This window comes from Telmatherina bonti (assembly GCF_933228915.1).
Source record: "Telmatherina bonti genome assembly, chromosome: 20".
In the NCBI taxonomy this organism is placed as follows: Eukaryota; Metazoa; Chordata; class Actinopteri; order Atheriniformes; family Telmatherinidae; genus Telmatherina; species Telmatherina bonti.
Genome location: NC_136618.1, coordinates 7,760,001 through 7,772,500, shown reverse-complemented (window position 1 = coordinate 7,772,500; position 12,500 = coordinate 7,760,001). Strand labels below are relative to the sequence as shown.

At 40.1% G+C, this 12,500-nt stretch overlaps 1 protein-coding gene across 1 annotated transcript in view; it reads right to left on the bottom strand.

Moving 5' to 3' along the window:
- Positions 1 to 2,260: 2,260 nt before the first annotated feature.
- Positions 2,261 to 12,500, bottom strand: part of alg14 (ALG14 UDP-N-acetylglucosaminyltransferase subunit) — a gene marked incomplete at its 3' end in the record, with an annotated part of 11,221 nt that continues 981 nt past the window's right edge. Inside the window, exons 2-4 of the mRNA XM_079259925.1 lie at positions 12,409 to 12,500; positions 10,401 to 10,523; positions 2,261 to 2,491 (exon numbers count right to left, since the gene is read on the bottom strand). The exon at positions 12,409 to 12,500 is cut by the window's right edge and continues 60 nt beyond it. Coding sequence (XP_079116051.1) covers positions 2,261 to 2,491; positions 10,401 to 10,523; positions 12,409 to 12,471 — 417 coding nt within the window. The 5' untranslated portion in view covers positions 12,472 to 12,500. The remainder of the gene's footprint in view (positions 2,492 to 10,400; positions 10,524 to 12,408) is intronic.

Sequence of the window (12,500 nt, the reverse complement as noted above, 5' to 3'; positions counted from 1 at the left end):
AAGGAAAGCAATGCAGAACAAAACAACTTTTCAAACTGTTGTTTTACATGAATCCTTCAGACTTGGACACATTTTTACATAAAAAACATGAAGTTTCACAGCAATCCAAAGATATTTCACCAGTAAGTTTTATATTAAATACGAATGAATGAACAAAAAGTTATTCCAAGTGAAATTTTCTTTGGGAGGGGTGGTGCTGATGGGAAGTTTTATTCCAGGTTGAGAATTCCCAGTGGAACGCATAAAGACCCGTAGAACTCCTCAGATCTGTCTGATGAAGACCAGAAGGCTGAAACGTTTTGCTGTTTCTGTTTTATGCCATTAAAAAAAGCCTCAAATGGCTGATCCGTGCAGAAGTCCAGAACCGGACTTAAAGAACCCTTTTCTGCACGTTTTCATACTTTCCCGTCTTTATTTACTGATAAACAAAAATCAGTCCTGTTATTATGAACCAAACCTACTCCAGTGCAGATAAAAAAACTCAAGTTGCCATGGCGATACCTGTCTGGAATCGATTCAGCTTTGTGATGCTGAAAGGTGGAAAGCAAGAACTGGACCCAAACTTTCCCCAGTAAGACCCTGATCCCAGTTCAAAGCTTCTGTCTGGGAAGGATTTCCACATTTCTTTTCAGTCTTAATGACTAAATCTGGCAGCAGAAGAGAAACGGAGACAGAAAGTCATTTTTATATAATAAATGTGAATAGTTTTATTAATCTGTGGTTTGATTATTTTATCATTTAAAAAGATTTTTTTTATCGTTCCGTAAGTTACTTATCAGTATAATTTAATATGATTTTAAAAGCATTTATTTAAATTATTGAATTACATTCCATATAGTCCTGCCAATAAAGATATTAATACACACTGTACACTGATTGTTGTTCTTTTAAGGGCAAGAAGTATCCATATCAGTGTCGGTATTGATGAATAAACAAATGATATGGTAAAATAAATGTTGGCATCGCTGATCTCGTTGTTTTGTGGAGCAACATGACGTAACCAGGAATGCTTGAATCTTGGTTTCTAATCACACGTCGGTTTAAGTGTTATATACATGAAGAATCTCTAAAAATCTCGTCTCCTTCCTGCGACCTCCATATAAACCCTTTAAGCTCCCATTCCTCTTCTCTTTCATATAATTTTCCTGTCATTCAGTCATTTTGTTATCCCGATTGTTTCTTATACTCCTTTTTGCCAATGTTCTTATCATAAAACCAGAGAAGCACTCAGAAAACGCAAACCTCCTTCAAAAAGTTCCTGGATCTGAACGGTGATCCGATCGCCACCAAAATTAAATCAGTTCTTATTTTTAACATTTCCAACAAGTCCTGAAAATTTCATGCAAATACGTCCAGAACTTTCTGAGTTATCTTGAACACTGATAAACGGCGGTAAAAACAACCTCCTTGGCGGCGGTAACAACGTGTCTACATGACGATGAGATGATGGTTCCGAGTCGCCGTTCCCAGCTTAGATTCACTTCTGTTTCATTAGTAGAGGAACAGGAGGGGGCCGACTGGCACCGACGGTTTTCTTTCCCTTTGTTGCCTCCAGGAGACTTCGGCACGACGCAGCAACCTGCCAGTTATCACAGCAAAGCTGCTTCCTTTGGAAAAGGGTTTGCGTCATGTGACAAGTTAAAGCCTTGTTATTGGTTCCAGGTGTTCTTCGCTCCTTTTTAAAGCATCATTCAAAGGGATGAACCTTAACATGTGACAAAGATACCGGTGGAGGATCCGGTTTATAAAAAGCAAACTGATGCAGGAAACAGTTCATTCCTGATGATCTCCTCTCAAACTTCAGACGAGTTCCGGCTGGTTGCACTTCGTTCACCGAAGACGACGCTGAACTCTGCATGACCCAGAAAGGTCGAGGCAGTCTGGCAACCTGCAGCTTAGAAACAATGCTAAAGCTAATGCTGTGAAGTCGTCAGTCCTGCAGAGTCTGGATCTGCTTTTCCCGCCAAAATCCCCCAAATATCCCCTTTACTTTCCCTGCAGACAGTTTCTAACAAACAACTGGAAAACTAAGTCAAATGAACATTTATCCAACTGTTTTATTCCTGTTATATGAACACAATGAAAAGAAATACCAAGCAGCCCCTGAAAATAAAGGAGATAAAGGAGAAAATCTCTAATAAAGTCAAATTTATTCATGATCTGGAATGTTTGTTCTGCTTGTGAGACAGACAAATGGAAGAGTTGTCCATAAGAAACACAAAGATTATTAATCCTGTCCATCCATGTGTAGCAGGTAACGTCACACTATTCTTCCAAGGAAGATAGATTTGGGGTATTTGTCCCTCAGAGAGGACCACTGCACAAAGAAATAGTCCGACACCAGATACAGGATCCTCCCCGTTAATGACAGCGTCTCCACGCGGCAGATGCTTTCAACGTAGACAATCAGGACTTTCTTCATTCCCAGAATTCCCAGCAACAGTCCTGCCGCACACAGAGGAACGCAGGTCCCTGGTCCATTACACAGCACCTGGAACAACAAACACACGGAGGAGGGGCTCAGCACATTTCTGGAAGACAACACCTGAACATGAAGGAATGTCCTCGGCTCATCAGGACATCTGTAACACATCTGTCACGTCACACGTCGGACACGGGTAAGGCAGAGCAAGCTTCTCGTCTCCATACTTATACCTGCGAGCCAGAGCAAAGAAAATTATAACCAGTTTGTATTTATTTAGGGCAGTTTTATTTTTCTTCTTTAGCTGAGAAATGCTGGAAGAAAACTAAAAGAATAATGAAGGAAATAAACGCAAAAAACTAATAAAAATGTCAAAATTTTAGAACCTAAAAAAAATATTCTTTTCACTGTTCATTTACATCCTTACTTCCAAAAAGCAGGAAACTGTGCAATGATTTAAAAATCTCATGAAGTCATATTTTATTCCCAGTAGAAGATAAACATAATGTCAGATGATGAAACTGAGACATTTTATTATCTGATGGAAAATATGAATCTGATGCAGCAACACGTCTGTAAACATCTGCAACAGGAGCAACAGAAGGTTGGAAAAGAAACAACTGGAGGAGATTTTAACAACTAACTAATCATGTTAACTGGTAACAGGTCAGTAGAATAACTGGATATAAAAGGAGCATTTCAGAGAGGTAGAGTCTCTCAGACCTAAAGATGGACAGAGCTTCACCGGTCTGAGAAAAGCCAGCGCTAAATATTGTGGAACAATTTCAGAAAAATGTCTCTCAGACTTCAGGATCTATAGAGTTTAATATTTTCTATGGATTTAGAGAATTAGAAGGAATCTCTGTATTCTGGGACCAGGCTGGATGCTGGTGATGTTCTGCATTAACAGCAGACATGATTCTCTACTGGAAACCAGTGCATGGACTCAGGAAGCTTCCAGAAACCAGTGTGAACCCAGTTCAGGCTGAAATCCACACATGCAGGTTAAAGCTCCATCATATGTGAAGAGGATCCAGAAACACGCCGTCTTCTCTGGACCAAAGCTCATTTAAAATGTTCTGAGTGGAAACCTGGATGAAGATGTGGAATAGTTTGTGGACAGCATGGACGGCGTGTCCTGCAGACTAAAGAGGAGAGGGAGCATCCAGCTTGTTATCAGCCTGCATCTCTGATGGGATGGGGTTGCATTAGTGCCGATGGCGTGGGCAGCTTCCACATCTGGGAAGCTCCATCAATGCTGAAACATCTGCTCCCATCCAGACAACGTCTCTTTCAGGGAAGACCTTGCAGGTTCCACCATGCTGGACCACATCCTGATGGTGGAACAAGAGAACTGGTCTGCTGCAGTCCAGACCTTTACCAGTACAAACATCTGGAGCATCATGGAAGCAGAAATCCAGCAACAAGATCCAGTAGAGCAGCTGGAATCCTGCATCAGACCAGGATGGGACAACATTTCTCTCCTGAAACTCCAGCAGCTGCTCTCCTCGCTTCGCAGACACAATACTATACATATCACTTATATCTACATATATCTTTTAATATATCTTTTAAGACTAAAATTAGCTTAAAACAGCTCAAGTTTTTATTTCTAGAAGACATTAGCTGTTACTGCCGCCAAGCAGAAGATAACAATTTATCCTGAAGGGCCATAAAAAGAGTCTTTTTCTCTGCTTTACATTAAACACTGGATGCTTTCAGCCTTTCTGGTCTTTCACAATAAATCAGTGAAACAGAAAGAGCCGAAGAGACCGGGGCAGGAGGAGAACACAGGAAATCATTCCCTGCATGTTTGCTGGGATTTGGAGGATTACTGCACCTTTTCCCAAGCCGGACATCAGAGAACTGAACTGTCCTGCAGCGAGCAAACACGTCAAACACAAACTCTAAAACCAGGGGGAGAAAAGGCAACAAGAGCAGGAATCTGCCGGCTGTGGGACTCGGTGGCAGCGAGAAGGCAACTCAACGAGGCTCAAACATTGGAGGGGGAGGGGGCTGACATGAATAAGTGGCCTCGGGCCAGAGGGAGACGGAGGGAGTTGGGGGAGTTCGGGTTCACAGGAAACCAGACAGAGCTGCACTGGAGTCTGGAGAAGTCATCACAGCTCCACACAGCAGCATTATAACCCTCTTCACACAGTTCAGTCACACTGGAGGCTAAACAACAGGCTAAACGCTAAACAACAGGCTAACAGCTAAACAACAGGCTCACAGCTAAACTACAAGCCAACAGCTAAACAACAGGCTAGCAGCTAATCAACAGGTTAACAGCTAAACAACAGGCTAGCAGCTAATCAACAGGTTAACAGCTAAACAACAGGCTAGCAGCTAATCAACAGGTTAACAGCTAAACAACAGGCTAACAGGTAATCAACAGGTTAACAGCTAAACAACAGGCTAACAGGTAAACCACAGGCTAACAGCTAAACAACAGGCTAACAGCTAAACTACAAGCCAACAGCTAAACAACAGACTAACAGCTAAACTACAGGCTAACAGCTAAACAACAAGCCAACAGCTAAACTACAGGCTAACAGCTAAACAACATGCTAACAGCTAAACAACAGGTTAACTGCTAATCAACCGACTAACAGCTAAACTACAAGCTAACAGCTTAACAACAGGCTAACAGCTAAAAAACAAGCTATCAGCGAAACAACAGGTTAACAGCTATACAACAGACTAACAGCTAAACAACAGGCTAACAGCTAAACAACAAGCTAACAGCTAAACAACAGGCTATTAGGTAAACAACAGGCCATCACCTAAACAATAAGCTAACAGATACACAACATGCTAACAGATAAACCTATGGGCTAACAGCTAATACAACAGGCTATCAGCTAAACAACAGCCTAATAGCTAAAAAAAATATGCTAACAGATCAACAATAGACTAAAGCTAAAAAACAGGCTAAGCTCTAAACAACAAGCTATCAGCTAAACAACATGCTAACAGCTAAACAACAGACTATAAGCTAAACAACATGCTATCAGCTAAACAAAATGCTAACAGATAAACAACATGCTAAAAGCTAAACGACTTGCCTAACATGCCAACAGCTAAACAACAGGATATCAGCCAAACAACCTGCTAACAGCTAAACAACAGGCTATCAGCTATAAAACATGCTAACAGATAAATAACAGCCTATCAGCTAAACAACCTGCTTAACAGACAAACACGTGAAGCTGCTACTTTTAACTTTCTATCTTTTAGATAGAATATTTAATATTTAGAATATTTAGCTTGGAAACATTTTGGTTTTTATGGACATGAGAACCTGGACAAGACTTCCTGCATACGGAGGATGTTTAAACATCTTATTAAAGCCTGTTGAATACTCCACGAGAAGCAAGAACTGAGTTCTTGTTCTCGAGGCTGCAAGAACAAGAAAAAACGTCTTGTTCGGCAGGTCCATACATACTACACGAGAAGCACGTCTGCAGCGGGGAGGGATCACTGCGGGGGGCAGATGTCTGCTTTATGTGCAATGAACCCGGTGGTTACCTCCGCCAAGGAGGTTGTTTTCCCCGGCGTCTTTTTGCTTAAGATAACTTAAAAGGTTACGGAGGGATTTTATAAATATTTCAAGAGTTGTTGCAAATGTAAAAATGAAGAACTGATTAAATTCTGGTGGTGATCCAGATCACCGTTTGGATCCAGGAATGTTTTAAAAGGATTCTTAAACATTGTGCTTGGTGGAGGTTTCCGCTCTCCGAGTTTCTAGTTTCATATTTAACGAGCAGCTTCGTCCGCGGCAGGGCGGGTCATGCACGCGGCAGGGCAGGTCGTGCACGCGGCTGGGTCCGAGTGTTTTATTGCCACATGTAAAAATGTTCCTACTTTCTCACCACCTCGATCAGCTGTTTTATCAAAACAATCCGTTTTGCTGGCAACAGCAAACACACGGAAGCAGCAATTCTGCTTCATGCTTTGTCTGTGTTAACCACGCCCACCTCACATGTCCGACCAATCACACGATACTTCTCGCAGCCCCGCAAGAAAAAAGTTCTGCCAGCCCGATGTGTCAAGAACTGTCCTCAAACACGTCTGCGAGAACAAAATGACGTCATTTTCTTCTCGGAGCCTCGAGAACAAGAAAAAAGTTCTCGCTTCTCGTGGAGGATGGAACAGGCTTAATACTACAAAGATGTGACAGCAGCTCCGTTCAGGCCAAAGAGGAACTTGTTGTTGCTAATCGCTGCTAACAGATTTTTCCTGAAGCTTCCAGGGAAACATTTAAAGACAATATAAAAAATATGTTTGATTTATGTTGGATTTATTTATGGTTCCACATAAATAGTGCAGATAAATTTGTTTAGATACTGAATGTAGTGTAAAGTAGTATAAATGTAGCAACAGGGTAGAAAGTACATCTAAATGGGAAAAAAGATGCAAGAAAACCTAATCCTAGCACCTGAATTTTAACAGAATCAAATCATGAGATAAATAAGATTTCACACATGCAGGAAAAACCAGGTCTTAAAATATTATAAACAATGAAAGTAAAGAGAAGCAGAAGGAAAAATTAAAATAAATAAAAACATCTAAAACATTCTGACATGATCTTCTTTCTGCTTTGCGACTTTTTTATATTTAAGTATGAAAAATGTAGTTTTTCCACATTTATTAAATTCATCCTGCGGGTTGGACTAGACCCTCTGGCGGCCAGTTTTGGCCCTCGGGCCTTATGTTTGACACCTGTGATGTAAAGGTTGGGTTTAACTGGCTGGGTACGTTTACGTGACGTTTTTTGTTCATTAATTTTCCGAACCGCCTTGTCTGATTACGGGTCATCGGGAAGAACTCATTGGACGAGACACAGGGTTCACCCTGGACAGCTCGCCAGATGATGTTTTTTAATTCTGTATTAATAATTTGGAATTAAATCATTCTGAATTAACAGCATTCTCCTTCAAGTTTACAAGGAAATAATCATTTCAAATAGAAGTTTACATGGAAACGTCTTTACCGCTTTAGATCAGCAGGTTGGGAAGGTTGATTGGACAGAAGTGGACGTGATGTATTGACATATTCCGGAAATAAATAAAGTTAACTTCCTGCTTCTCGTCTTTCCGGTTGTAACCATAGACTGTATAAAAGATGGGCGGAGCCTCCGTGACGTCACCCGTAGGTTTCTGAAGAGCTGAATTGAAGCTCGGTGGGCGGTTCCTACCATCGCTATCGCAGGGGCATGTGTGTCGTCTCGCCCAGGAAATACAAATATGGGCAAAGAGGTGGAGCTGAGAGGGGGGCTGTGAGCGTCATGGTGGATGATTGACATCTAGCGAACTCCGAGCTTTCTGTAGCTAAGAGCTAACCAGCTAACGGAGGTAAGCGAGCTAAGGCTAAGTCACATTGTTAACCGGCTAAAAACCGTGGTTGTTCTACATTCTTCTGACTTGAAGCAGGAGATCGGGTACCTGTCAATCAAAAGGACACGCCAATAAATATGCCGAACTTTGAGATTAAATTACTTTTAAATGGGCGAGTTAGAAAAAAATTCACTCCCACCACAGTTGTCATGAAGGTAAACCTGACCTATTAAACCGAAAATGGATTTTTGTACCAGGCTGTAGACATGTTTATTTCTGCTATAAACATGTTTATTCCTGCTGTAAACATGTTTACTTCTGCTGTAAATATGTTTATTTCTGTTGTAAACATGTTTATTCCTGCTGTAAACACGTTTATTCCTGCTGTAAACACGTTTATTCCTGCTGTAAACATGTTTATTTCTGCTGTAAACATGTTTATTCCTGCTGTAAACATGTTTATTCCTGCTGTAAACATGTTTATTTCTGCTGAAAACATGTTTATTCCTGCTGTAAACATGTTTATTCCTGCTGTAAACATGTTTATTTCTGCTGTAAACATTTTTATTCCTGCTGTAAACATGTTTATTCCTGCTGTAGACATGTTTATTTCTGCTATAAACATGTTTATTCCTGCTGTAAACATGTTTACTTCTGCTGTAAATATGTTTATTCCTGCTGTAAACACGTTTATTCCTGCTGTAAACACGTTTATTCCTGCTGTAAACATGTTTATTTCTGCTGTAAACATGTTTATTCCTGCTGTAAACATGTTTATTTCTGCTGTAAACATGTTTATTCCTGCTGTAAACATGTTTATTCCTGCTGTAAACATGTTTATTTCTGCTGAAAACATGTTTATTCCTGCTGTAAACATGTTTATTTCTGCTGTAAACATTTTTATTCCTGCTGTAAACATTTTTATTCCTGCTGTAGACATGTTTATTTCTGCTGTAAACATTTTTATTCCTGCTGTAAACATGTTTATTCCTGCTGTAAACATGTTTATTCCTGCTGTAAACGTGTTTACTTCTGCTGTAAACACTTTTATTCCTGCTGTAAACATGTTTATTCCTGCTGTAAACATGTTTACTTCTGCTGTAAATATGTTTATTTCTGTTGTAAACATGTTTATTCCTGCTGTAAACATGTTTATTCCTGCTGTAAACATGTTTATTCCTGCTGTAAACATGTTTATTCCTGCTGTAAACATGTTTATTTCTGCTGTAAACATGTTTATTCCTACTGTAAACATGTTTATTCCTGCTGTAAACATGTTTATTCCGGCTGTAAACATGTTTACTTCTGCTGTAAATATGTTTATTTCTGTTGTAAACATGTTTATTCCTGCTGTAAACATGTTTATTCCTGCTGTAAACATGTTTATTTCTGCTGTAAACATGTTTATTTCTGCTGTAAACATGTTTATTCCTACTGTAAACATGTTTATTCCTGCTGTAAACATGTTTATTTCTGCTGTAAACATGTTTATTCCTGCTGTAAACATGTTTATTTCTGCTGTAAACATGTTTATTTCTGCTGTAAACATTTTTATTCCTGCTGTAAACATGTTTATTCCTGCTGTAGACATGTTTATTCCTGCTGTAAACGTGTTTACTTCTGCTGTAGACATGTTTATTTCTGCTGTAAACATGTTTATTTCTGCTGTAAACATGTTTATTCCTGCTGTAAACATGTTTATTTCTGCTGTAAACATTTTTATTCCTGCTGTAAACATGTTTATTCCTGCTGTAAACATGTTTATTCCTGCTGTAAACGTGTTTACTTCTGCTGTAGACATGTTTATTTCTGCTGTAAACATGGTTATTTCTGCTGTAAACATGGTTATTTCTGCTGTAAACATGTTTATTTCTGCTGTGAAGTTGGTCTTTTTAACATGGGAGTCTATGGGGATTTGCTCTGTTTTGGAGCCCCTAGTGGATGAAGGGGGAACTGCAGTTTGATGCACTTCTGCCGTTATTCTGATTATAATTTTGAAGCAGCAGCACATAGTTCCCTGTTTCAGCAGCTGATGAGGAAGATAGACGACCAAAGATGGGAAGCGAAAGAACGTGCAGAATATGTGCGTCATCAAGACGGGATGAGGTACGGAGCGTCCGCAGATTGTTTAGAATTAACGCTTACATGACAGAGGAATTAATGAGTTTGGAATAAAGCAGCCATTTCCTTCGAATGAAGTTTAATCCTGATTTTACTTTTGCATTATGAATCTGGTGTTTACATGGTGGATTTTTCACCAGTTTAAACTGGATTTTACTTTTATTCAGAATGAAAGAGGAATTAAAACTCGAATGTAAACATGGTCATTTTTAACCCCGGTAGGGAACGACCTCTGATATGTAAAACCTTCCAACTGAAAGGGGACACGTCCTTTTTTCCACATGAAGCTGGCGTCGTTAACGGCAACCAGCTGACAGGAAACATTTCCAAGGTTCACTCAGCAGAGATCTCTGATTGATGGCTGCAGGTCTCCTGAATTCAGCAGAATTTACTATCAAATGTGTAAAATCTTTTCTACTGGCGGCAGACGTTGGGGGGGCGCTGGCGGTTTTCATGCAGGCTTCACGTCTCCGTGAGCATCAGCTGACTAACGGCGAGCTGGTCTTCGCTTCACTCACCACATCAGGTCTGAGTCTGAACACCAGGGGGAGGGAGAAGCGCAGGGCGTTCAGGGTGCTGACCACAGAGGAACTCCACGACTGATGCACCTCTCTGCTCCGTGGGATTCGACAGATGCTGAACTGGAAGGTGGAAAACACAAACATGGTCCTAAATGCAACGCCAGGACTTTTCCCACAGAGGCCACAGTTTTAATGTCACCACTTTACCAAAGAATGAAGCCAAAGACAAAGTAAAGACACTGTAAAAACAGTGTAAAAACACAGTAAAAAACACTGTAAAACACAGTAAAACAGAATAAAACACTGTAAAGCACAGTAAAACGTTGTACAAACAGTAAAAACAAGCAAAATGTTGGGGAAATATATAAAAATATACATCATGTTCAGTATTCTTTTCCATCCTGCAGTACCGGTGTTGTACAAGTTCAAGTTTTCTGCTCTTACAGTGACGTTCAGAGCTCCAGTTTCTCATGAGATAGAGACAGAGAGGGAGAGCCTGCAGCCCAGCAGCACCACCATCCACCTTTAAATCAATCTACTCCACTTTCAGAGCCTGCAGCGGTGCAGGAGGACAGGAAGCCGTCTGCGCTCTGATTGGACAGTTTGACTAGTCACCATCCAATCAGACAGAGGTAAACAGACGGGTACATTTACATCTACAACTCCACCATCTTATCTGCATATTTACAAACTTGATTTCTCAGCTGATTTTTTACACAAGGACAAAACTTCATTTATAAATTTGAAATGATTAAAGCCGCAGAATATTTCTAACTTCACGTTGAGCCCGGTGTCGTCCTTCTCTGCTTACAAAGCAGATAATCTATTGATATCTTCAGAGATCAACACATGAGGACCACCACAGGCAGGGGGAGCAGAGCATAAAGGTCTCTGCAGATGAATCTCTACCAGCGTGTACGCCGTCGGGTTGCCAGATCAGGTCATCCAAACCAAACGTTCAGAGCAGTGAATCCAGGGTTTACAGTTTGTTCCACAACAAAGTAAACAAGACCCGACCAGGATTATATGTCTCCATAATCCAGAGAAGGCAAAAGCGTACTGAAAAGTGTTTGTTTAGAAGCGATGAAGCAACGCGAGCAGCGAGGCAGAAAGCTGCAGAAGGAGACCGGCGTGGACGGGACAGTCCTGACACTCAGGGACAACTTTTCTCATCATGATGAGATTTCATGTCAGAATTATGAGATAAAAATGATTAATTATGAGACAGAAAGTCTTTATTTATTTAAAGTATGAGACAAGTTTACAACTTTTATCTCATGTCAGTGACCTTCATCACATAATTATGCTGTTTTATCTCTATATTTGCTTTTTTTATTTCTTACGCATAACTTTATATCTGATCATTTGGGTTTTATCTAATAATAATGTCTTTTTATGCCATAATAAGAACATTTTACCTCATAGTTATGGCTTTCATCCTATGACAATAAATTTATCTCATAACTATGACTTTTTAATCACATAATTTACTTTTTATCTTATAATCATGACTTTTTATTTAGGATAATAACCTTTTACTTTTCATATTTATGCTTTTTATCTCATAATTATGAAATAATTTGTAAATATCTTTATTTTCAAGTGGAAGGAATACTTATACTATTTAAACAAAAAGGTTTCAGATGATGGATTCTGTTCTTTAAGTGAGACTTTTCCTCCCACAGAACATCAGTGGATTAAATCTGCATGCTGCTAAAGCGGTTCTGGACAGATATATAACTGGTACATCATGTTATTGACAACCTGATCAGCGATCCAGGAATGCAGCTGGAGGAAAAGCAAAGCATGTTTTCTCTTTGGTCCAACATGCAGATTCAGAAGCTTTCTGCACGGCTGAAAAGCTCTGAACATCAGAGTCCACGCAGCCTCATATCGTAGTTCTTTACTTGCTACGGACGTGGCGCCAGCATCGAGGTCTCACCTCTTCACCTGAGAAGCGTTGAACGTGTGTACAGATGGATCCTTGCGACAGGCGGATACACACCTGAGACTCAGCATCTGGTTGCTGTTTGAAGCTTTCAAAGCTGCAGATCTTCTCTTCGCTCATCTTGTCTGTGTCTGCAATCACGTAGTGTC